Source organism: Diadema setosum, chromosome 10 (assembly GCF_964275005.1).
Source record: "Diadema setosum chromosome 10, eeDiaSeto1, whole genome shotgun sequence".
NCBI lineage: Eukaryota > Metazoa > Echinodermata > Echinoidea > Diadematoida > Diadematidae > Diadema > Diadema setosum.
Window position 1 is genome coordinate 16439960 of NC_092694.1, and position 25355 is coordinate 16465314.

The 25355-nt window shown below is 37.9% G+C and overlaps 1 protein-coding gene across 1 annotated transcript; it reads right to left on the bottom strand.

Moving 5' to 3' along the window:
• Window positions 1-9567: 9567 nt before the first annotated feature.
• On the bottom strand, window positions 9568-25294 carry LOC140233691 (trifunctional enzyme subunit beta, mitochondrial-like). Its single transcript, XM_072313791.1, has 14 exons — window positions 25136-25294; window positions 20556-20691; window positions 19824-19868; window positions 19183-19214; window positions 18316-18383; window positions 17106-17193; window positions 16644-16765; window positions 15890-15958; window positions 15151-15243; window positions 14375-14587; window positions 13269-13396; window positions 11395-11557; window positions 10789-10953; window positions 9568-9918 (listed from the first exon to the last, which is right to left on the bottom strand). Exons 1-14 carry the CDS (start codon window positions 25206-25208, stop codon window positions 9883-9885), a joined length of 1431 nt encoding a protein of 476 aa, XP_072169892.1. The 5' UTR covers window positions 25209-25294; the 3' UTR covers window positions 9568-9882.
• Between the last annotated feature and the right edge of the window lie 61 nt (window positions 25295-25355).

Below are 25355 nucleotides of genomic sequence, written 5' to 3' on the forward strand. Positions count from 1 at the left end.
GATTTTTAGTTTCTGAACGAACAGACTGTAAGCTTTAAAACGATGTATGACTCAGTACAAATAGACTTGTCTAACCTACCTAAACTATGGAGAGATGTCGAAGCACACACTCTGACAGTGCATGTTTACTTGGAAAATAGGCATTGAAGGTGAGTGTCTAACGTGCATAATCTCACATAATTATGCGCTGTGCAATGGATAGCACAAAAAGGGGAGGTGAGTAAAACTCCACAGCAACCGCAGTGAAAGGATTATATTGCACACTGTATAAAACATTGCATTCATAACCCTTGCTAACTTTCATAACAGCAACATCCTATCAAAAGTTAATACAGTTAAAACGGAAGAGTATGTAAGGAATTCGTAAGAAATGTACAGGCCCTGGGGTCTATAAGACACAACTAGATAATGCTCAGCAAAGCAAAAATGTGTACTACAGACACTGTGAAAAACATAATTTCTATTCCTTTTTATGAACCTTTTTATTTTAGAAGTATAATATTATAAAAGAGGAATTACACAAATTATAAAAAGTAAAAATGTATTTATCAAACCCCCTTCACCCATTTGGAGTCCTCAGTACCCGGTATGTTAAAAACCGGATGTACAATCTTTGTTAGGGGTTTTGATGCGTGGTCACATATAATGGGCTATACTGAGTGCCTATAATGACACGGAGTTTGGAAAAGTCTGTAAAAGCAAATTATAGTAATAAAAAAATAAAAATAACGGTCCAAATCGAGGAATCAGTAAAGCGTAATCTCATGTTATAAAGCAACTGTTTCAATGCGATAGCACGTATTCGAAGTATACGGCAAAGTCTCATCCATCCTTAATAACACCGCCTCGGAGCAGTCAAACACATACAAACTATTGGTCTACATTTAAAAAATAATGACAAATAGAATTAAGTGGAAATGGCTTATCTGAAATGTCAGGAAAGATGCTAGCACTTTTAGGAGCTTGGGTGCTCAATCAACTCATTATTCATTTTCCTCTCTCTTCACAGAGCAGAAGCAAACGAGGAGAGTGTTTGACCCAAATTATGCAAGATGAGGTAGACGGTACCATCTTGCTAAATTAGAGGGTATGGGTACTGCTATATTTGGGGGGTTGTGGAGTATTCAGGTGAAGCACATTGTGTTGTACATGTGTTGTTTTTACATAACACTCGAAATGCGTTTTCAAAAAACAAACAAAACAAACAACTAATCACTTTTGATATCATAATTCTAAATACTGCATTAACTTTTACGCACCTCCATATCTTGAGATGGAAGAGTCAATTTCTAACGACGTGACCAGCCCTATTATATATATTCTTCTAAGAGAAGGGCAGGGAGAGGAAGTGAAGAGAATAAAGTGAGACAGGGAGAGAGGGAGATTAGGAACCAAGAGTGGGAAAGGATAAAGCAAGAGAGGGAGAGGAGAGAGGGAAGGGAGAGAGAGGGGAAGAGGAGGGGGAGGAAGGGGGACTCGGGCTCCTACCACAAACTGGTATATATCGTATTCATTGCCATGGCAACGGCACAGCCCGAACTTTTGAACCCGTCCGGAGAGGTAAGTGACTAGAGTGAAAAAAGACGAGAGCAAGTAAGTGGTAAGGGCTTTCGTCAACATAAATCCCCCCTCGCGTTTTCTCAAATTGGTGATATAAGTCGCAACTACGTGGGCCAAAATTGATACAATGTATTGATGATGGTGATTCTATCACCTAACAAGTCTTCCACTGAGCTAGCCTTTTGCAAAGGCAGCTCGCAATGGACTCGCACGCACTCAGCGATCGGATCGCGCAGCTCGCCGCTCGCGCGCTGAGTGTGCCAGTACACTGCTCCCTGTTTGCGTGTCGTCAAATCATAACAAGCCGCCTTTGCAAAAGGCTACCACAGCTGAGTTGATGTACAAATTTTCACAAGATCATCGCACTTGTAAAGATAGAGCTGTGAAATTATATAATTGCGTCAACGTATTCCGATTTGTATGCATTTGATGAAAACATGTGCGACTGTTGTACTTAAATATTTGATGGGACTTATTGCAGTATTCTCTGTGTATGATTTTGCCTTTTTATTTTGATACGTTAAAATGAGACGTGGTGCAAAATAACCACAACTTTTGCAAGATCACCGCATACATACTCACAGACACAATGACAAATCAATGTACAGCTTACACACACATACACACACACACACACACACACACACAATCACACAAAATCACAAATGAATGAAAACACATTTATGAAAACTTGGTAAAATCTGTCAAGAGATGTCAAAATAAAACAGTTGGCTGATACTCTGCTTGTACTGAAACTCTTTACGCCTCAGTTAATTTTAATTCAACTTTGACTTGTGTATACAACTAAAATACAACACAAAGAATCCATTTTTTGGTCGACACACTGCACAATATGAGACAAATCTGAAAACTTGACTCAGATCTGACCAGAAATGTCTTGGAATACAAGTAAAAATTTATCATGTTTCATGCGGTTAATACATTACACAAAGATAAATCTCTTTCAATATCCGGTTATTACGTAAGCAGGAGAAACCTCCTTGCCCCATTACTTCCAAATTTGAAATAATAATAAACCAAACCAAACCAAAACATAAATAGATACCTGTGACAAAGTTCAATCCTTGCAATACAATACATGTATGAATTTGCCAAGAAGTCCTTTCTAACATTCTCACATTAAGAATAAGGTTGTATGAAGCAAAATATACACATCAGCACTGCTTTGTATTAAGGCCATGTCATTGACTATATATTTATACATGAAAATCATTTCCTGCTAATATATTGCAAATAAATAAGGATGAAGCAGGCTGCCTCTATTTTCGGGAGCTAAACAGTCTCGTTATTTTAACTCATGACCACTTTTCATGACAAGCTTGGCATCCGTTTACGATGCTTACAGTTACCTTACACTGTAGCTGCAACAGAAATACATGCAGATGATTGGCCATAAACTACTACATGTACTATCGTCAGAATCGCTAGTTTAAATCAGTTTCTGAACAAGACACGAAGAGATGATTGCATCGGATGGTGCTTCAATTGTCACAGATGTCAGAAATGGGTGCATATATTATGTTCAGGAATCCCCGTGAGTAGATACAATGATCCCAATGAACTATTCTTAAACTGGGAGTGTAACAGATGTTCCTTACAACATCTTCCCAATTTCATTGAACTTAACTCGGAAACTGTCCCAGACTGCAATTTATTAGATAAGTCTGCAAACTCTGGTGAAAAGAGAGAGCCATCCCTTAGGTATGAACAACTTTCTGAGAAGGGAATTAAGTTTGTTCATTTGAATATAGTTAGCCTCGTGAAACATTATGAGGAAATTAAACAAATCATGACTGAGAATGAAATACATGTATTTGCCTTCAATGAAACTAGACTTGACTGTTCTATTTCAGACAATGAAATCGGTATTCCCAATTATTCTTTAATTCGGAGAGACAGAGACAGAAATGGAGGCGGTGTCGCACTCTTTTAATAATACCCTTTCGGATGAAAGATTATTAACCAGAGGAGTGCCACAAGGATCTTTGTTAGGACCGTTGTTGTTTAGTATATTTATCAATGATATCAATTCGGTTTTTTCTGACTGCAGGGCCCATTTATACGCCGATGACACGTTCATCTATTACTCACATAAAAACCCGAAAGTTGGGGAAAATGCTTTGCAAAAAGAGTTCGTATGTATGGAAACATGGATGGCTGACAACAATTTAAAAATCAATTTTGATAAAACTGTTTGTATGTTATTTGGTACAAATAAAATGTTAAAAAAAGCAAGAGTATTTGAATGTTAAACTTAGGGGTAAACAATTACTTCAGGTGAATAGTTTTAAATATCTGGGAATTATTGTAGATGATAAGTTATACTGTGGGATGTTCACATCGAACAACTATGTAACAAGTTAGGTAAAATGATTAGTTATATGGGTCGTTTGAGACAATTTGTTAATATGACTGAATTGAAACCGATATATATTCTATTGTGTTACCTCATTTTGATTACGGTGATGTAGTATGACAATCCACCAACGGTAACTCTCTTTCCCAACTTCAGAAGATGCAAAATAGAGCCGGGAGATTAATTTTGAAAGTTAACCCTTATTCCCATATTACTACCAGTGATGTTCATTATAGCTTATAGGGTGGAATACAGTAACCAAAAGACAAAAAATTCATCTGCTTTCATTCGTGTATAAGATTATGAATAACATGGCCCGAACACATATGAAAGATGTTTAAGTACAAGACATCACCATACTCTCTCCGTAATCAAAACGATTTACAGTGACCACGGCCTAAAACTAATTATTGTAAGAGATCATTTTCATACAGAGCTGCAGCAGCTTACAATAACATACCTAATGATTTACGTCAACTTTTCTCTTTACCCGTTTTTAAGTTCAATTTAGACAAAACCGAAATCCTATCCACTTGACTTTTTTTAATGCTCCAAACCTTTGAACAATATGTAATAATAAGGTGTATAATGTAGTCACAATGTAGTAATGTATGTACCGTTCTATTTGTGTTTGTTATATTCTATTCTATTATCAGTCCCTGATTGCATGAATTTTTTGTGAACAGGGCCCCATGGAAGACCAGAAGTGACTATCATTGTCACTACTGGAAATGGGCTACCCTCCGTAGCCGGGCCTATGTATTTTTTCTTTTCTTTTCTGGGCCTTTATGTATGAAATATGTTGATTTTCAGTACGGAAATAAAACAAACAAACAAACAAACAACAGTGGACTTGCAAAAAGGCATTTGCATGCCAAAGGTGCCCACGAAAGACTATTACTTTAGCTCTTTATGTGCCACGTTTGCACGTCCGACTCAGTCGACGGCGTGCCAACTTCGCATATTCTGCTCAAACCCACAAATCCGCCCAAACCGATCGATAAATCGCCAATGTCACAGTACAATGAAAGCTTATCTTGTGCTTCTGTTCGTCTCTTAGCAAGCTCGCTTTTTATGTTGTGATTAACTATCAAGCGGTGTTTTCTACTAGATTTGCGTGTAAATTCTAAGATTTTGTCACTGTTTTGTGTGCAAAAGTCATGCCTTTACAGCTATGTAACTATTAGTCATTTCAACGAAAAAACAGTCATCGATTTGTCATACAATTTTAATCAGAGCAAAGCTTGGCATTTTCTCTACAACTTTGTTAAATATATCTAGTCTAACAGAAATCTATAGAAGTTGAAAACATTATGTTTTCTCAAAGCGTGACTACTAGTGTCTCAGAATAACGTGGCACACAGGGGGTTTCCATGATGGCACATACAGAGTTAGTAGAAAGTTGATATTACCTAATGAAACTTTTGCCCTTCCTGGTAAAAGTGCTGCATCTACATGTTTCCTTTGGCATGAGGGAGAAGCGGGCAGACGTGCATTTAACATTGCAAGCACTTATCTTGACTTTGCCAGACGAAATCGTGACGCAGATTCGATAAAATTCTTTTGTGACAATTGCATGTCATCAAACAAATGCTGACTGCTATTCTGTGCAATGACAAGAATCATCAACGACCCACAGATTTCCACCCAGTGCATCACATTTCGCTACTTTGAGCCAGGGCATTCCTTTATGAGTGCCGATAGCGTGCACGGGAACATCCAGAAGAAACTGAACAGCATGGCAACAATCGGAGACCTTGAAGACTATGTGAAGGTAATCTCAAAATCCAGGAACTCCATGACCTGTGTGCCCTAATTGGACCACACATCGATGAAAACATTGGGCCAGTAACTAATTATTATTATTTTGAAGTAAGGCCTCCATTGGATAACACTGTGTTCCTGTAAAATGATTTGCCGTGTCCTAAATGCTATTATATATTTGATTAGATGCAAAATTTAAGCTGTGAAAATTTTCACGAGTCAGTTTGTGCTTAAAAAAATTAAAGTTATTACTTCCACTTAGTAATTTTGTAGAATTATTGTCCTAACAGCAATAAGTGAAATCTGGACAGTGAATATTATGCTACTTGATTTCTGCATTCTTGAATGGATTTACATCCATCTAAAAACTATTAGGTTTGGCAAACAAGTTTTCAACTGGTCAAAGTAATAATTGTTTATTTTGATAAAAACTAGTTTTGTTACGTTTTATAATAGATTTAGTAAGGTTATTGATTCAATAGAGAATATTGAAATTTCAGTTGATTCACATTGTATTGAAAAGTTAGAGAGTGTCAAATTTCTTGGTGTTTATACTGATAAACATTTAAGATGAAATACACATGTAGATTATGTTAATAGTAAAATTCCGAGGTGTGTCGGTATATTGTATAAAGTGAAATATTATTTGCCATTACGTGCTCGTATTATTTTGTATAATTCATTGATATTACCCTATTTAATATATTGTGTAGTTGTTTGGGGAAATTGTAGTCAGTATAAAGTAGATGCATTGCTAAAGTTGCAGAAGAAAGCAGTTCGTATTTGCACTGGTAGTGATTATTTTGCTCATTCAGCCCCTTTATTTAAAAAGTTGCATAGTTTGCATTTTCATGATCTGTTTTTATATTATACAGCAATAATTGGATTTCTACATTTTCAGAATATGTTACCTCCTAATATTTCTCCAATTTTTTCGTAAATAACAGCATCCATCATTATGATGCTCGTAACAGTAATTTATTTCATATGTTTAAGGTTAATACAACTTTTGCTTAAAAAAAAAAAAAAAAAAAAATCTGTCCGTTTTAATCTCCCCGTTGTTTGGAATTCTTTGTCTGATATGATATACGCAGTCAAAAATATTTAAAGATGTTAAAAAAGTCTCTCAAAAAGTATTTTCTTGACAAATACTGAACCCTATTTTTTTTTCCTGCACATTTTCATGATTGTTACATCTATATGTTTTTGTTGTTTTTGTTCTGTTCTTGTCTCAAAAATGTAAAACACTCGGTGTGCCTCCATATTCTAGTACTCATACACACCTGAGGGAACTTATTTCATACAAGGCCGCAAGGCTTTTCTCTAGTTCTCTTTTTCCTTTCCATGGACCGTTTGAGTTGGCAAATATATAAACTTGAACTTTATTCGTCTGTATTATGTCAGCTATTTGATTTCGATTGATTATTGTTTTGTGTGTTTTGTAACCACTGATTTTATTGGAATGAATAAACGAAATGAACAAATGTTAACAAATGGCTCTAAGATGAATGATTTTGAGGAACATTTCTGGGGATCTACATAACTTTCAGGTATCATTTCAAAAAATATAGATTTACTTTTTCTTTGTACATGGTACTTTTTTTTTTTCTTCGCAAGAATAGTTTCTACAGTAAGTTGCAATAGTTGAACATGAATAAAAATATCCGATTAGAAAAAGCAGTGTCCCTCTTGATGACACATGAGAAGTACTCGGCAAGAATGCTTATTTGTTTGGATTTGAAGTTGCGCTTGAGTCTAGATGCATAATGCCGCAAGATAGTTTTGGTGGATTCCAGAATTTATTGACATGATATTTGGAAAAGCTGAAGTGAGATATTGTTCATGTAGACATTACAATTAAGGATTCTTTGCCAGCCATACATCTTCATGTGTTCTCGTATTGAATGGGTTAGATTCACTATGGCTTGTGAAAGTTGCCTGGAGTAAAGCCAAGGAAGTATGTCAGTGGTAGTACTGTAACCTGGTTGGTAAAGCATACGCCTTCAAACACGAGGGCCTAAGTTCGAATCCAGTGCCAAGCACATAGTGTGAACAATAACCACAACAATTCACCACATCTGCAGGACTGCTGCTCCCACCCTGGTAATTAATTTGAAACCAAAATCTGTACAAGCACCTCACGCTTTTGGTTTTGGTGACATGACATGTGCGTTGTATAAATGTCCATGATCTCATAAAGGCGAAAAATTGTGGCTGCTAGAAGAAAGAAAAATTTCTTCTTTGGTTGTAAGATTTGTGATTGATAGGTAAACTAACCATGCATTGCAAATTAGATGGAAGGCTCAGAACTCTGCAAGAAATGGAATTATGGAGAGTGGAATACTCTCATCCATACTTTTCACTGCTAGTGTTTACAGTATATTAATGAATTCTTTTGAAACTTGAAGAGGAAGGAATCGTTTGTAGGGTCGGTAATTACTATGCAGGTAGTTTGGCTTAAGTGCTGATGATTAATTGGCATTAACTACAAGAAAATCATTTCCTGCTAATATATTGCAAATAAATAAAGATGTAGCAGGCTATTTTCGGGAGCTTAACAGTCTCGTTATTTTAACTCATGACTCCTTTTAATAACAAGCTTGGCGCCGATTTATGATGCTTGCAATTACCTTACACTGTAGCGGCAACAGAAATAGATGCAGATAATTGGCCATAAACTTCTACTATCGTTTCAGTTTCTGAACAAGACACAGATGAAGAAGAACTGGGTGGGCAACTACAATAGGATGGATGCAAAATCCAGAAACTGCTGATTATCACAAGGCTCACTCCCAAAATGCCAGCCCAAGTGACACAAATTCACATTTATTTCAAGATTGTGATGAGCTACCGAAGCACAAAACTCTGTATGTACATGTCTATGCATTCAATATGTACACAAAAACAAATGAAGAAAAGGATCGTCAAGCCAGACTCTTCCATAACATTATGTAATTACACATGTTCACCTGTAATAGATGTTAACAGGGAGTGAGTTACACATCTACCTGATGTTTTGTATCTCTGACCAAGTTTTCATCCACTGTTGATGATCACAGTAAATGTCACACGTGATTCGCACTGCGACCGAAGTAGAGCTGCTATATCACAGAACCAGTAAAAGTTGCTAAAACTGATTTCCAAAGACATAATACACTGTATACATGTCTGTTTGATTAACAGAGCTGACATGCATTTTAGGATATTTCTGAAGAGTAATCCCTTTTCAATCAAATGATGGATCTGTGAGCAGACAATAAAATGTAGTAAATGTAGTGTTTGACTGATTTTGAAAGCCTTGCATGAAATTCTTCACACATTATACATTTAATCAATTGTTGCTGTGATATGGTCTTTCAGCACCCTTAGTTTCAAAGCCCATTTCTTACAATATACAAGGTGTATTTCAATATGTTGGATTTTTCATTACATGCTTCAAGTGATAAGGACTAATAGATTTTGATGTATTACATACCATTACATACCATTTCAAAGCTTAGAAATTCCTTTTAGGATTTTTCTATAACTCACAAATCCTATCTGAAGACTTTTCACTGGCTTAGTGACAAAAGTTTACACTTAATATGGTACAAGCTTTACACATAACATTTGAAATAATAACAATTCAAAAAAAAAAACTTTCAAGTGTAATATGAATATCAACATAAAACATGCAGTGAGCATGACATTGTGGTCATTCAAAATGACATGATACTATCAGCAGCTCCATCTAATCCCGTCATCTTCACATAAATAAAATAATATAACCAGCTTCATTTAATGCCATCATTTTCACACAAATGGTAGCCCCACCAACAAGAAAACACACACACACGATGTAGAGGCATTTATGACCACATGCTGAATGCCTGTTCATGGTGGGGCATACTTTTTTGAAAGGATGCATTTTATTTGTATTCCTTGAGGTGAGAATTAATTGTCATCGATCACATGCCATATCCTCTTGTTTAAAAGAGAAACAAATGAAAAGAAATTAGATTTATGGCCATTTCAGAATGCAGTTACAATGCAGCAATTATTATAATGTGCTTTTTCTTTTTCTTCTGCTTGAAAACAATTGTCTTACAAATGTTAAGCAATAGATTTCATTATTGCGGATAGTGATTTTCACTGTATTTACATAAATCTGAATGTATTAGGCTGAAAGGAAGGTCCTCCATTTACGATGGGTATCTCTCCACAACCATGGCATGACCCTGTGTGAAAACAGAAAAAAAAATCAGAGCGGTCATCTTATGAGGGAAAATGCACATAACAAACACATCAAATAAATGAAAATGCATCATCTAAGAAAGGCACTATTACGTTGAACCCTGGTGATAATGTAAAACCAGAAATGTTTGCATGCATTTCAATTTCATGAATTTTGGGAAAGCAAAGATTCGTGAAATTAAAATGCACAGCTAAATGCTGCGAAATGCTGCGAAAATGGTCGTCTGCTCCAATGCGGAAAAAATTCATGCAGTGAAAATATCTTGGTTCACAGTACCTGTATATCTCAAACTGCAAATTCTAATTGAATAGTCCCTACGCTGTTCATACAGTATTGCTTTTCTGAAACACGGTACTGAATGAATCAAATTTTGTGAAGTTATGCAAGACAGAATCCTATCTCATGTTACAAAAGCTGAATTTGTCCTGCAAATACTTACAAAGTTGAGAGCTCTACTTGAAGCATAACATTTGATGCTAATCGGTAATCTTGGACCTTGACCTTTAACATGTCACCCTGTCATGTCAAGCAAGTCACTATTATAGTCATTTCTATCCTTCTTACCAGCTGGTACTACCACTGTACATTCCCAGCTGTAATTCTGTCTGAAAATGACATCGAGGGCAAAAGTACAGTGACCTCTGACTATTCATTAGTATTACATCATGTAATAAATAACAACTATATACTGTATCTACATTTCAAACAAAATTATATTGTAAATAGCCATTCCCAGATGATTTCAAAGCTAGAAAATGCCATTTATAGCAAAAGGTGAGTGACAACTGTACCTTTCAGCTTGTATAACTTGGCCTAGATCTACTCAGAAAAAGGAGGGCAGGGTTCAACTCACATGTCCACCAGCAGCACAGGCAGCAAGAACCGCAATTTGACCGTCCTCCTTCTCCAGCCGATTGGCCGCAGTGGTAGCCAGTCTGACTCCAGTGGCACCGAAGGGATGACCAATGGACAGGGAGCCTCCCCACAGGTTCATCTTATCCATGGGAACAGCGCCAACCTGCAAGGCATCAAGTTAATGCGAGGGTCACACATCTGACAGAGCCTTTTGACATACAAGTGAAATATGTAACTCCTTTGATGTCTTATTTTTTGGTCTATACAACATAACAACATGCTTTTATTTGGGACATTGTTGATATATCACTGCCTCTGTGGATCAAAACTCCACGCTCTAAATCCTCTTCTCTTCCTTGACCAAAAATTAACCTTCTCAAAAAGACAAGATCAGCAGGAAAAATATGGGGATACGAGAATGTGAGAAGGAACATGAGGAGAAGGGGATGAAAAAGTGCACATCACCAGTTGCTTTGGGTCTCTTTGGGCTGTTGGCTCCAATGCCCAAAAATGTCATGTCGTGGATATTTCTGGTTTTACAGTATTATTGTTCTGTGATAGCGCCCTCAAGGTCTCATGTCATCAAACCTACATGAACCCATACCTTTGACTTCTTGCCCATATACGTTTGACACCAGTAGTCCGAGTCCAAGGCCTTGAGGTTGGCCAGAATCTGACCGGCGAATGCCTCGTGGATCTCAAAGACGTCAACATCAGCCATGCTGAGCCCGGCCTTCTCCAGGACCTTGGGGATGCTGTATGCAGGTCTAATAAGATGAAGGAACACAAAAGATAAAGACAACCACGTCCTGACAAAAATGTAGATACTCTTGATAATGTCACTCTCCTGCTCATTCATTATGGACTTTTACAGAAGTCTACACCACACAAACACATCGTGTCCACCACAGTAATTTTGGCACTGCGATAGTGTCATAATTGCTTACTCCTGTCATTCATCACTTTCATCAAATCACCATCAAAGATCTGAACTACTTTATCTTCATGATTTTTATGTTTATCTTTCTTCTTCTTTACTCATGAGACAGTGGTCAGCAATAATACGGACCAAGGTTGCCTATTGGATTTCTGTATTGGTGAACATACTTGCAGTACTACATGCTGTTGAACATGCTGAGATGACTAAAAAGTCCACTACACTTTGCATGGTCCATTTCACTTAATGAAACCAATAAAGAAAAAAAAAATCTACAGTAGCTGCCATGTATAAATTCTATCTTGCATACAGCAGTCACACCAGGGCAGTAATGACTTGGTAGTAGCAGTTAGTCGCAGTAGTAGTAGCAGTAGCAGTAGCAGTAGCAGTAGAAGTAGCAGCAGTAGTAGTAGTAGTAGTAGTAGTAGAAGTAGTAGGAGTAGTAGTAGTAGTAGTAGTAGTAGTAGTAGTAGTAGTAGTAGTAGTAGTAGTAATAGTAGTAGTAGTAGTAGTAGTAGTAGTAGTAGTAGAAGCAGCAGTAGTAGTAGTAGGAGAAGAAGTAGAGACAGTAGCACTACTAGTAGTAGCAGCAGCAGAAGTACAGGGGAAACTTGGTATAACGAACACTGCTATAACGAGATATCGGTTCCTATGAGGAAACTTTCCCGGTCCCAAATTTCCTTCCACACAAATCTATGTAAAATGCTACTCTTATAGCGAGATCGGCTGTAACGAAATAACTGCTACAACAAGATAAATTCTGTGATTTCCAAACAAAGAAAAACATAGCCAATCAAAACTGTTATAGGGAGGTAAAGCAAAATGTCTTCGGGTAAAGCTTTACTTCACCTGTGCTCTCATGTTCCGAGATTGTAAAGCTCGATGCGCCAAAACTGTGTCTTGTACACACATATTTTCTTCAGTGCACTCCAGCTAGCACCTCATGTAGTACGTGCATGTGTGTGTGTGTGTGCGCACTGATACATGCAGAAAATGTGGTAGGACGGCCGTATGCATACATGACATCATCATGATATTTAGCAGGTGTAAGACAATCTGATGCTGTGATTGGCTTTCTACGTAGGGAATTGCCCATCTTCACACATGCAGTCATAATGTACATAAATACAGAATGTGTCACATATACACACAGCATTGTGCAGACCATATTCAAGCTTTCCACACACAACATACGCTTGCCATAACCACATACCAATCTACAGACGATTGTGACACAATCGCAAGCAAATTTACAAATTCAAACATCTACAATTAATAAGAAACACATACTGGATATTGGATTTCATTTGCGAAAAACATCTTCTTACCCATAAAGGTGAGTAATTCCCTCACACACATTACCAAGTTATCAGTATTGATTGAAAGATGATGGGTAGTCCCACATGTGCAAATTAATGTCTTAATGTTACGCTTTCTTTTATGCCTACTTATATAACGAGATATCGGCTATAACGAGGAAAACGACTCGGTCCCGACCATCTCATTATAACGAGTTTCCCCTGTAGTAGTCAAAGACTCACCCAAGAAGAAGTTGGTCCTTAGGGTCCTGTGCCACGTAGACAAAGTCCCTGAGGTAAGCCTTGGGCTTGTAGCCCATCGCTAGGGCCTTCTCCTCCGTCATCAGCAAGCAAGCTGAGGCTCCATCAGTCTGGGTTGGGCAAGTGAAGAAACGATTAAAAACCCCAATCATCAACTGGGTTTTTCAATACTCAGCATACATGCAACAGGGGAAACCCTAAAAAGCACAGGTTAGTCTCAATTATCTTAAAGGCATAATTTACCATTTGCAGATGAAAGCATTAGTGCTTTAAAATAGTTCTAAAATGTGAGTTAGGGATAGAAACAACCACTGTCAAAATTTGAATCCGTATAATCGATGTCAAGTGTTGTTAAATACACAAAATGTGAACAATAGTTATAATAAAAATGTTTCAAGACTAAACCGTATACAGTTACGGTTTACTGAGAAAAACCCTGATATCTCCTTATATTTTAGGTTTATTGCAAATATTTCATATGGTAGGATGTTTTATGATACAACAGACCTACACATATGAATCAAATGTGATATCTTGAACATTTTTGAAATCACTGCTCCCAAAGGTAAACTGGACCTTTAATTTTTTTTCCCCACTAACACTCAGAGACATTTATAAAAGTGATAATGCACTATACAAGTATTGTAAATTATCATTATTATTATCAATGATCAGTCCCTTCATGGGATTTATTTGGTGGCTCTAAAACACGAGGATAAATAGATGTACCGAATGTATTTCATGATGCTTGGTGACTGTATAGCCATATAAGGGTGCCAATAATGCTACACTTCATCCACAGCCTGTAAAATGTACAGTAACCCCTGTTGCTTTGACACCTGGTATACCCCACTCTTGTGCTCACTGAGTTAATTTGCAAAGTATAGTTAACCTCCAATCTTACTTTACCCATAAACAGATATAGCACTATCTTTTTCTGCCACCATGTAAAAGAAAAAAGTTAATTATGATGAAAATAATAATAATTAAGATGAAAAGAAAAAGTCTTTGTCACTGCAAGAATTATTGTGTAAAAAAAAAAATTAACTAATAAATGAAAATAAATAAAAACACTGATGACATCATACCAGGTAAGATGCATTGGCAGCAGTGATGGTGCCATGGGGCTTAATGAATGCTGGCTTGAGGCGGGCCATCTGCTCCTCGGTCGACACCCGGATACCGTTGTCCCTGTCAACCACCTTGCCTGTTTTCGGCACACGGATGTTCAGCCTGTCGGACAGCAGGCCGTCCTTTGTCGCCTTGTCGGCCAGGCCGTGGGAGCGTCTGCTGTAATCATCCTAACACGTGAAAATGACAAAAAACAGGGAAAAGATATGGAAAATCTATATAATAACTATATCCAACTCTTCAACAAAATGCAGGTTTGATTAGTTACCAGACCTTTTTTGTTGATAAGAATAAGTAATAGAGTAGGGAAACCAGCCCCCAGCCCCCCCCCCCAAAAAAAAAAAAGAATCCAAAAAAAAAATCCAAAAAAAAAAAAGTAAAAAGAACCAGAAATGGCAACTGGTATGCCTGCGCTATACTGCATTATTTTCCCCAATACATTGTACATGTAGGTCTACAAAACATTCTAGTCAATGTGAGGCAATGGTTTCACACGATTGGCAGATAATCACTATCTGGTAATAACAAGGAATTATATCATTATCACAATATCAGAAAAGGAACACATTTTGATATAATATTGAAGAGATCGAAAAAGACAGAACCAGTACAGGAAAGATACAATAAATCCACCTCAAATAAGAAAAAGAAATAAAACAAAGTGAACATTTAATATTGGCCAATGTAAAACATTTCATAAATGTTGACTGTGTGACTGACAAAGAATACAAACCTGCTCTTTTCTTGAGATATCAAAGGCTGCGGCTAATCTGTCACCAGAATGACCCATGGTCTCATTCGTCGAGAATTCCGCAACTGCTGGCAGCTGTTGAAACATATTGAGGATATATTTGAGTTTATTTGTTTTGTTTTGTTTTGTTCATTTCCATGCATAGTTCAAGTTCAACAGTGGGAGTCTATTTGGTTGAAAGTGCATTACATTTTTGAGCGACATTAAAAATCACTCAGTCCGTCGGATAGGACATAGAAAATGCTAAGGAGCCATGACTCAAGCACATAAGAGATCCCATGTCACTTCCTACAATGATCAGGGTTTGGAATTGGTGAAGTGGTCTCTCCCCCCCCCCCCCCCACACACACACACACACACACAAGCCAGAGCAGGCTAAATATGTTGATCCTTCAGTATTCAACCCAGGGGACTAGCATCAGTTTTACAGCAACCCAGTATATTTTGTCATTCTGGAAGGACCTTTACACAACAGCGCAGTACATTGAACTTCCTGTTCCTACTCTGTGTTTATTACTGTCTCTGTGCCTATTTATAATTCTCAAACAAGATCTGACCATACATAGTCTGTACTCACTGGGCAATTAATTGCATCTTTGCTTGTTCTGCTCTAATTTGCAAACTACTAGAACTTTAATACCCACTCCAACACACACATATACACACACATCACTTAGACATTAGATGGGGAGGAATTCTACCTTGGAATCATCTGTCTCACCTCTGGTGACAGTGCCTTCAGGCTCAGGTACTTGGAAGCTAGGCCCATCTTGGCTCCAAACGTCTTTGCCTGTGTGAAGACATCAGATGGCACACACACATAGTGAGAAAGGGAGGCAAGATATCAGAGACAAACAAATACACATTGTAAATAAGTAAATTGCTCTGAACAAAACGTACTATACCATGGCTTTTGAAATGTGACCATTTAGAGTGTATCAGCTGTGTTGGCATTCTACGGCTAAAAAAATTATAATTAGAATTGAAAAAAATGTCCTTGTCTAAGTTTCTTTGCAGTACCCTGATTAGCATAACTCATGTGATCAGCCAAATAAGATACACTGTATCTAAATACAACAATTTCCGTCATTTTCATTGAAGTAAATGTATCAGGGACAATAAAAGAAGGGTTTGTAATTTTCAGTAATAGTTATATTGCATTCTGAAAAATACTTTGCATATGCTAAACATAGAATAAACTGATTTATCACTGACAAAACAAATGAGAAGCAAAAAAAAAAAAAAATATATAATAAAATAATAATAACCAATAAACCAAGACAAAGTCACAATCATATAATTATGAGACCTGTCCTTGAAGATCAATAAAGGTGAATGTTCCTGGCATATGCCTGGATCCATTTTACTTCCTTCTTTCAAGCTAACCAGTCCCTATAAATTCTGAAACTCTGTACCCAGTATAATCAAATCATAGTTGCTCAAATGTAAAAGTCTAAACATCGTCATTCAAATACCTTCCCGAGGTTCATCATGAATTTCCTCATGTCCCGGCTGTGCCTGATTGGCGCATCCGACATGAAATCCACGCCCCCGGCGATGATTGTCTCTGCCTGACCAGCGGCCAAGAGACCGATGCCTGCACCAAGAAAAATGGGAGTGCAAAGTCTGACAAATGATCATCATAATAACCCCTTCCAGTACTTCACAACCAGAGTACATGAGAGACCACTACATAAGCCGATGGAAATATGAAACCTGAACTGAACTGTAAGAAGTAAGAAGAACTGTTGTCAACAACACGAGAGTATACATTCATGTCATCATTAACGATAGGAAAATGAACAGTTTTACAACGGTGTCTGCCATGAATAAGAGGCTGGTATCAAAACTGTGTTAGTCAGTCATGCCTGCGTCATACATCTGCTATAAGCAGCAGAGAGCCACTCATTATCTGCTGTTTGTTTCTCGCTGCCTACCTGATGTGATTGCTTGGTTTGACGAGATGCACGCCATGGTAACGGTGTGTGCTGGAATGCGATCTGAGAAACCTGCCTCGAGTGCGGCCTGCAAGGAGAGCATGGCAAGAGTGAGTGAAACAGCTCTCATGTCAAGTCGATTCAAAAGATTATGTGCTAAACTGAGGGGCCAATGATTGTACTAAGATGAACATGTTGCATAAATGTACTTCTTCCTAGTAAATTCAGTAATAGTTTATGTGCAAGCTTACGCAGTCACATGAAGCCATACCATCATCCCCTCATTTAAATTGTGCATCATAAATATGACTTTGACTAACACCACAACTTTGGGAAATGGCAGTAATGTTTTTTTGTCTCTCTTTTTTTTTTCTAATACAAAAAAAAAAAAATACGAGATGGATCCTTCTGTTCATACTATAATGATTTTTTTTTCTTTCTTCTCACAGTCACATAAGGATGAGAGTATGTGTATGTTAGTGGATATGAAATATAGCAGTCAACTGGCTAATATAAACTTTGACCCTTCTTTAAAGGACAAGTTCACCTTCATTAACATAAGGATTGAGAGAATGTAGCAATATTTGTAGAACACATCATTGAAAGTTTGAGGAAAATCGGACAATCCGTTCAAAAGTTATGAATTTTTGAAGTTTTCGTGCAGTCACCGCTGGATGAGAAGACTACTGCAGTGTATGATGTCACATGCGTACAACAATATAAGGAAAATATAAAGAGAATTTCACAAAATTTCATCTTTTGAAAAAAGTACACATTCCCTTGACTCATTACTGACATATGTTATGGGTAATATTATTCCCATTGCCTTTAGAAAGAGGCAAGTCAAGTGCTCTTTTATTATGCGAAAAAAGTGAAAATATGTTGAATTTTCTTTACATTTTCTTTATCCTGTTGTACTCATATGACATCACGAGCCTTAGTAGTCTCCTCATCCAGCGGTTGCAACACAAAATTTTGAAAAATTCATAACTTTTGCATCGATTGTCCAATTTTCCTCAAACTTTCACTAATGTGTTCTACTAATATTGCTGCATTCTCTCAATCCTCATGTTTATGAAGGTGAACTTGTCCTTTAACTGCTGATACCAGATTCTGTTTTGGAAAAAGTGGAGTGCAAAGCACAATTAAATATGTATTGTGGCAATCTCAAGAATGATATATGGGGCAAGTCAAAGAGCCTCTTACGTACCTCTCTTGCAACGTTACTCGTCTTCACCTCCTGGATAACTGTCCCGACGATGATGTGGTCAATAGCATCTGAGAGCAGAGAACGAAAGAATTAAATGCTGTGTGACTTCAATGAATGTTTGCTCATTCCTCAGTCCCCAAATCTCCATTTTCAGGCACCCATTAATTTACATGCTAACTGCACATACTGTCATATTCAATGTACACCTGTGTTGTTCCTCATATCTGCATGCTCGCATATATGGCATTTGATTCAAGAAATGAAGTAATTTGTGAAAATGCTGCACTTGTATTTTCCCATCAAAGATCATGGTACATGTAGTTCTTGGAATATGTCCATACTGTAACATCTGCACATCAGTAAAAATTTGTTATAAAAAATCCACATCACAGAAACATAGTGCATACAACATGTAGAACTCTACGAAAAGCTATGCACAACAGGTCACTTTCTGGTATATATTTTACAGTCTACTCTACTGTTTATTCAAGGTAATTTAAGGTAGACTACCAACTGAGGTATCAGGAGTGCTAAGGTAGCATGCCCTGTGAAATGGCTTTGTACTTTTTAAATGCTATACATCACAAAATGTATGTATCTTTTAGAAATCAACATTGCGAACACTCATATGAATTGTTGACCAAGAGGATTGAGATAGCATAGAAGTTGAGGTGCTCAATAAATCTTGCCTGGTAGCGGGAAAATCAGTGGCAAAGTACAGGAAAGAATTCTATCTAATCTCTCATTCACTTTCTGTCTTGCGAAGATATAGCAAGAGGTAGCACATACATCTTTCTTTGATAGATTAAGTCATGGTAGAGTAAATGCTGGCAGAAGGAAACCCTTAAAAGCCATCGATGGTTTTACCTTTTGGGATTCCTGTCTTTTCCAATAGGCCCCTGTGTGGATAATCCAAATATGGAGACAACCACATTAGATAAGTACTATCAATTACAGATCCATAACTGTGCACTTACCTTTAACAGAATTAGAGCACTAGTACCATACACTGTGTTTTGCCAACCTGTGTATAAACTGCACATCAGCACAGACAGGGAGACTCTTCAAATGGGGGGGGGGGGGGGTTGTGCGGTCAATTCACCGTGTAATAGGAACATTTTGCATGGAAAACATTTAAAGTAAAAAAAAAAAAATATCCTAATGCATGATGTTTTGCTGGCAAAAAATGCAAGGGTTTGTGATTTGGATCATGCCAGGTGGTATCCATCTTTCCAAATTTTAGAGAGTGAGGATGGCATCAAAGTCAGCTTTCTTTAGTTGGACTCCTCAGCATGGCTAGGCACATTGGTGTATTGCCAAAATAAGTAGCTCCAACCCAAAATAAAGACATACAAGTGGGACTACATGGGGCTTGCTGCCCCAGCAACAATACAAAATATACAGATTATGTCAAGACTATACATTCGTGTACATGTACTTATGATTATCCAACTATTAAAACAATAAAGCTCCATAGCTGATGCATACTTGCAACACATTGTACTCACTTCATCGCTTCTCTCTGCAAGTCATGAGGCATCAGGTCTTTGTAGCTGTGCGAACACAAACAGAATGGAATGAATAATTGCCGTCAAGCTTGTAAAGGGATAAGATGGTTACAGTAGAACGGGAGCCAAGATTTGCATAGTTAAAATGCAAGCTACAGTTCTTGTCTACACTACCCAATTTCATGCCACAAAAATTTATATTACTGTAGTTAGTATGGCTGAAAATCAATCCTGTAACATCAAAAAAAAAAGAAGAAAACTTCATCAAACATGAAGGAGTACAGTTTTTTAGGGTGAAAGGAGCATATTGTCCTTTTCTGATACAAATTACAAAGTTTATAACATATGAATGTTTCTTTCATTCCTCATTACCATTATTTTCTTTTCATCACTTTATACAAATACTGTATTTTGTTTTGTCTTTTTGTTTTTCTTTGAAGGGGGCTGGGAAGAGAACTGAATTACTGCAACAGTAATTGGATTTTTCATATCACACACTAAAATACTTTGAATAGCAGCAATACATGGTTACACTGTACAGCCTACAAACAGTGAAGAATGCGTTCTGAAATGCATTGTGATTGTAAAGCCAGAATGAAATATTTTGAGCTTGCTCTTAAAGGGCATACATGCACGTATTAATGTGCATTTGTGTGTGCGGCTTTAATTTGTGTATATTTAGATTGTGAGTGTTGTTGGCAAAATCTTAAGAATATAACACATAGCACTCACTCAGTTCCAGACATAAGAAATGGAGTCCTGACCCCTTCCACGAGCACAATATTCTTGACATTCTGCTTGGCAAGTGACTTCTTCTTTGCAGCTGCTGCCTCATGCCTGCAACTTGTACTGAGGGCTCTGGCACCATCTATTGATGGACAAATGAATGACAACATAAAAAAAAAAAAAAAAAATGCATAATAATCAGGTAAGAATTGTCATAGCATTGATATTGTGTTCATCAGTGTGGCCCAAGCACTTTATAAAGTACAGGTATGCAACAGCCACAGCAGTTCATACCTCATTTATACAATTTATGTCTTTAAAAGACACTGGTATTTCTTTTTACAGTGCCCCCCCCCCCCAAACAAAAAACAAACAAACAAACAAACAAACAAACAAAAAAACTGGGTTAGATACAGTTGTACAGAACATTGCAAATGAATAGACATATCATGGACAGAAATCATTGTACTTTGAATTTTCCTTGATCTCAAGAGATAAAATCAGGTGCAGAGAAAATGCAGAACCAGGGTTTCATGTTCATGTTGTGCCTACACTTTTTTCTTTCTTATCTCACAGACAGCTACGCAAACAGCATGAAATACAAATAAAAGATATTTCAATGAACACAACGTGAAGTGTGTTGGTAAACCTTATCACACTGCAAGAGACAGACAAGGGTATACCTGTACATGTACAATGTATAGTATACAGTATCTAGCCCAGTTGTACCCCTTCACCCTTTTACAATGCAGAACTTTCTACAACATCAGGGGGGGGGGGGATGGTCACTGACTTTTACATTTGGTTTGCCTATTACAAGTTTACAAACTCAATACACAAACAGGGTTCCCAGCATTTCAAGAATTTTCCCTGATGAAGTGTCAAATTTCCATGATGACTATTTCAACTTGTTTCCAGTTTCACTATCCAATTTTCATCCACTTTCATCCAATGGATGTGGTTTTGATATGCAACAAAACACAACAGAGTCTTACTGACTACTTGTAATTTTTGAGCCAATCAAAATTTCCTGACTTTTCCCCAATTTGAGGCATTTTTATCAAATTCCCTGACTTTTCCCTGACTGGAAAAAAATAAAAAGTATAATAAGTTTCCCTGATTTCCTTGATGGGCTGGGAACCCTGACAAAGAGATCATGAATTAAAAGTGATGGCCATGTATGCACAAGTATATGTTGTATTGCAATGGAAGTACATGTACTAATGCAAGCAGGGTCTATTATGGAACTGGGGGCCTGCAGCCCCGTAACTCTTTGTTACCTTCAAAACATGTAAAATAAAATAAAAATAAAAAAAAACAAAAAAACAAACAATAATATCTACTACTACTACTACATGTGTACTACTACAACTGTACTACTACTACTACTACTACTACTACTACTACATGTGTACTACTACTACTACTACTACTACTACTACTAAAAATTTTACTACTAACAATAATAATAATAGCAAACACATGCAACACCCCTGAGCTTCTGATGGTTCCCCCCCCCCCATTCTCCCCATGGAGGAGGTCCAAAGCCCACTCAGCCTCCACCCCCCCCCCCCTCCCCCCAATAAAAGAACAATACCGGTAGCGTTCCAAGGCCCTCTGACTAATGCACAACTGTCACCCCACAGTCTTCCACACAGCAAGCAAAATATTCTTACCCTGGTCCCCAGCCCAGGAAATCAAGGAGTCACATTTGACAGACAGCACAATATGGTTCACTTGCGCCAGCTCAGAGTTTGAATTTTACAAGGTGACCTTCACCAAATCAGAGCTACTCAGGGAAGATAATGGTGTACACAGACTTTACACACCAGTAAGTTATCATACTCACTTTGATAGCAAGGTTCAAGAGCATTTAGAGTAGATCGAACTTCTCTGGTAATCTCTTAACAGCATAATAACGGCTGATTCTACCCCCCCCCCCCCCCCCCCGCCCTGTTGACATGTGGCCCATTATCTCAATTTTTGTGCATCTGTTTTTTTCAACCTACACTGTGTGTATGTAAACCATGTAGTTAGTCATTGCCAGCGGCGCTATCTGGTGCTCGGCATACGTCCATTATCTTAAATGCACAGCTTGCCAGAAATCAATTCACAAGGCTTTGTATAGCTTTGCCCGTGACCGAATACTGGGGACTCGGCACTTGCATTCAACCCTTGTACATTGAGACATTGTATCGGCACATACGGAAATTTTGTTTTTCTTTTGCGTTTTTGAGGACACCATCACACTCCAAGCTTGCGATAAGCAAAAAATCCCGTGAGAGAATGGCGTATTTCTCGATTTTTAGCGCTTTTTCGGCGACCCGTACTCTTAAAACTGGGCACAATCCGCGCGCGCTTTTGGAAAGTAGCACCAATTCTGCACTTTTGACGGTAAAATTTGGGATTTTGGATGGATTTTTGGAGGGGACTAAGGGAGTTTCCTGTTGTGAATGAGTGTGCAAGTATGTGAATTGATGTGATTTACGTGTGTTGTGACAGTTGAACTTACTGGCTGGTGACAAGTGATAAGTGACCGAATACCGGTAGCTGACCGAATACTGGTGCCCTTACCCTACTAGTGACGTAGCACATATACTACTAGTGCTAAACTATGGAAGGGTTTACAATGGACCAAATTGTCAATCAAGAAAAATCATCCATTTGGACAGAAAGGGACTAATGGAGAAAAGAAATTTTGCACAGCACAAGTTTTCAACATTTGAACTAGGGTCTAGGCCTACATCTGTATGTACAGTAGATCTATTCGAATCTACAATAAATCAAATTCTGATAGATCTATTGTATTGAATTTCATGGGAAAAGCCACTACAGACAGTGTATGTACAAGACACCAAATCCTTACACCCACAGCCTGAACATGCTACAGCTGTATGCATTCTTGCTGCTCGCAGAACTATCAATTACGCATTTTGAGGCCTAGGCTATCATATACAGTAGGCCTACCCATGAATCCAAAGGTTTGGGTTGTTGCTTCTCTTGGACGAGCTGGAGTTGGCGGAGTAATGAAAAAAAAAAAAGCACATCAAAACAAAAAACTGGAGTAAAGAAAATCCAAAACAAAGTTCAGGTAACCGAAAAATTGTTGCGGAATGAAAAGAAGTAACGTAATGACTCGACTCAAGATTAAGAATGTCCTTCACTTTATGAATCAATGTTCATCGCTTTTTCAATGATCCCTGCACCGTGCATGGGCCTGGCTAGGCTCTCGAGTCTTACACATGAATTTGATTCTTTGCTGTTTTTAGTGTTCATTTGTCTAGCCAAAAGAGGCTGCCCTAGCCTCTCGTCTTGGGCCTCTTTAGTATCACTAAGCGTTGTGGGACCGGACAGGTTGTGGGACCGGACGCGTATTGCAAGTGCATGTAAGTGCGTCTGTAATGAAAATGACGCACCCAGGAATAAAACCAACCCTGGGAATGGAATTCTCACGGATAGATCTACAAGATGCGACGCAAAAATGTAAGAAAATGTCTCATAATTTCATAAAATATGATAATTCTTTCATTTTCTCACCTAAAAAAACGTATTTTCTTGCTAATTAGTAATGTAATTTATGTAATATAGATATCTAGACCTAGGCCTACAATGTATAGGCCTACCTCCCGCTGGCTGCGATGCGTGTCGTTCTTGCTGCCGGTATATCAGAAGTGAAAGTCTCACAAGGTGTTTACGAGTTATTATTTATATACACACGTCATTCAATAGGCCAGTTCGATCGAATGTTCGATAGCGTCAATCATACGGCGAGAATGTAAACACCGTGCACGCTCGCTCCCCATATGTAGGCCTATATTTCCCGTACAAAATCAACGCGTGCACAACTCTCTTTGATACATTCGTACATGGGAGTCCCGGAGTCACTTTGAAGGGGAAAATCCAACGATTTAGCTGGTTACAGGGAATAATTTTCCTGGTATCGCATCGCAATTTGCTATGCATTTTTACACAACTGCTAGTGCTACACAAAGTAACTTTGGTGTAGCAGTTTTCTTCCATAGAAGTGTCCAGGATACCATTTGAAATATTGTTCATCAGCTGAAATTGCTAATCAAATCTGAGTTAGAAAATTATTCCCTGGGTTAATTCTCACGCCGTTTTCAGAGTATGTTAGTAGGCCTATAGTCACATATCAGTATAGATGAGGAGTAAGTCTTTGATGTAAAGAAGGGCGCATATTCTATGTAAAATAGGTAAGTTTTCATGCGCAAAGTGTCCAGAATCAAACGCAACCCCCCATCAAAAAAATATTCATACTTTACCTTCTTCCCTTGGCCTTGCCCCTAGCTCTGCCCTTCACTTCAAGTTCAGGCTTTGGCCTGCAGTGTAGGCCGCGCCGAGCCCTCACTATGTTATTGTTACTTGTTAGAGGGATCTAACTCTAACCATTGCTAACTGATACACTACATCATGTAGGCCTAGACTTTCTAGACCTAGTCTAGTCATTCATAACTTTCACCAAGCTTGTCAAGCGATTGACCTTGATTTGACTTTGTAACACTGTGTAAGGAGTTGAAAGAGCGATTACAACCTGATTTCCACTCATTCATGTTACCAAAACTCACTGTATGCAAGCTGGTTTCCAGTTGAAGACAGAAGACTTGAAAGCCGGAGAGAATTGAACATAAGAGATGCCATGGTTGTAGATTGTTCTGGTCACTGAGAGCTGTGGATGTGGTGTGTCGTAGCCCGCTTGCGCTTCTTGTTGTTTGTTCGTCACATTCACGGTGCGTACTACCGGCGAGTTGCCGTAGCTTTACTACACTCTAGCGTGTGTGTACAACA

Coding starts and splice junctions, on each gene's coding strand:
- LOC140233691 (XM_072313791.1), bottom strand. CDS start 25,208: ATGGCATCTCTTATGTTCAATTCTCTCCGGCTTTCAAGTCTTCTGTCT. Junction 17,194..18,315: donor CGAGTAACGTTGCAAGAGAG/GTACGTAAGAGG, acceptor CTCTCCTTGCAG/GCCGCACTCGAGGCAGGTTT. Junction 13,397..14,374: donor CTGCCAATGCATCTTACCTG/GTATGATGTCAT, acceptor TGCCCAACCCAG/ACTGATGGAGCCTCAGCTTG.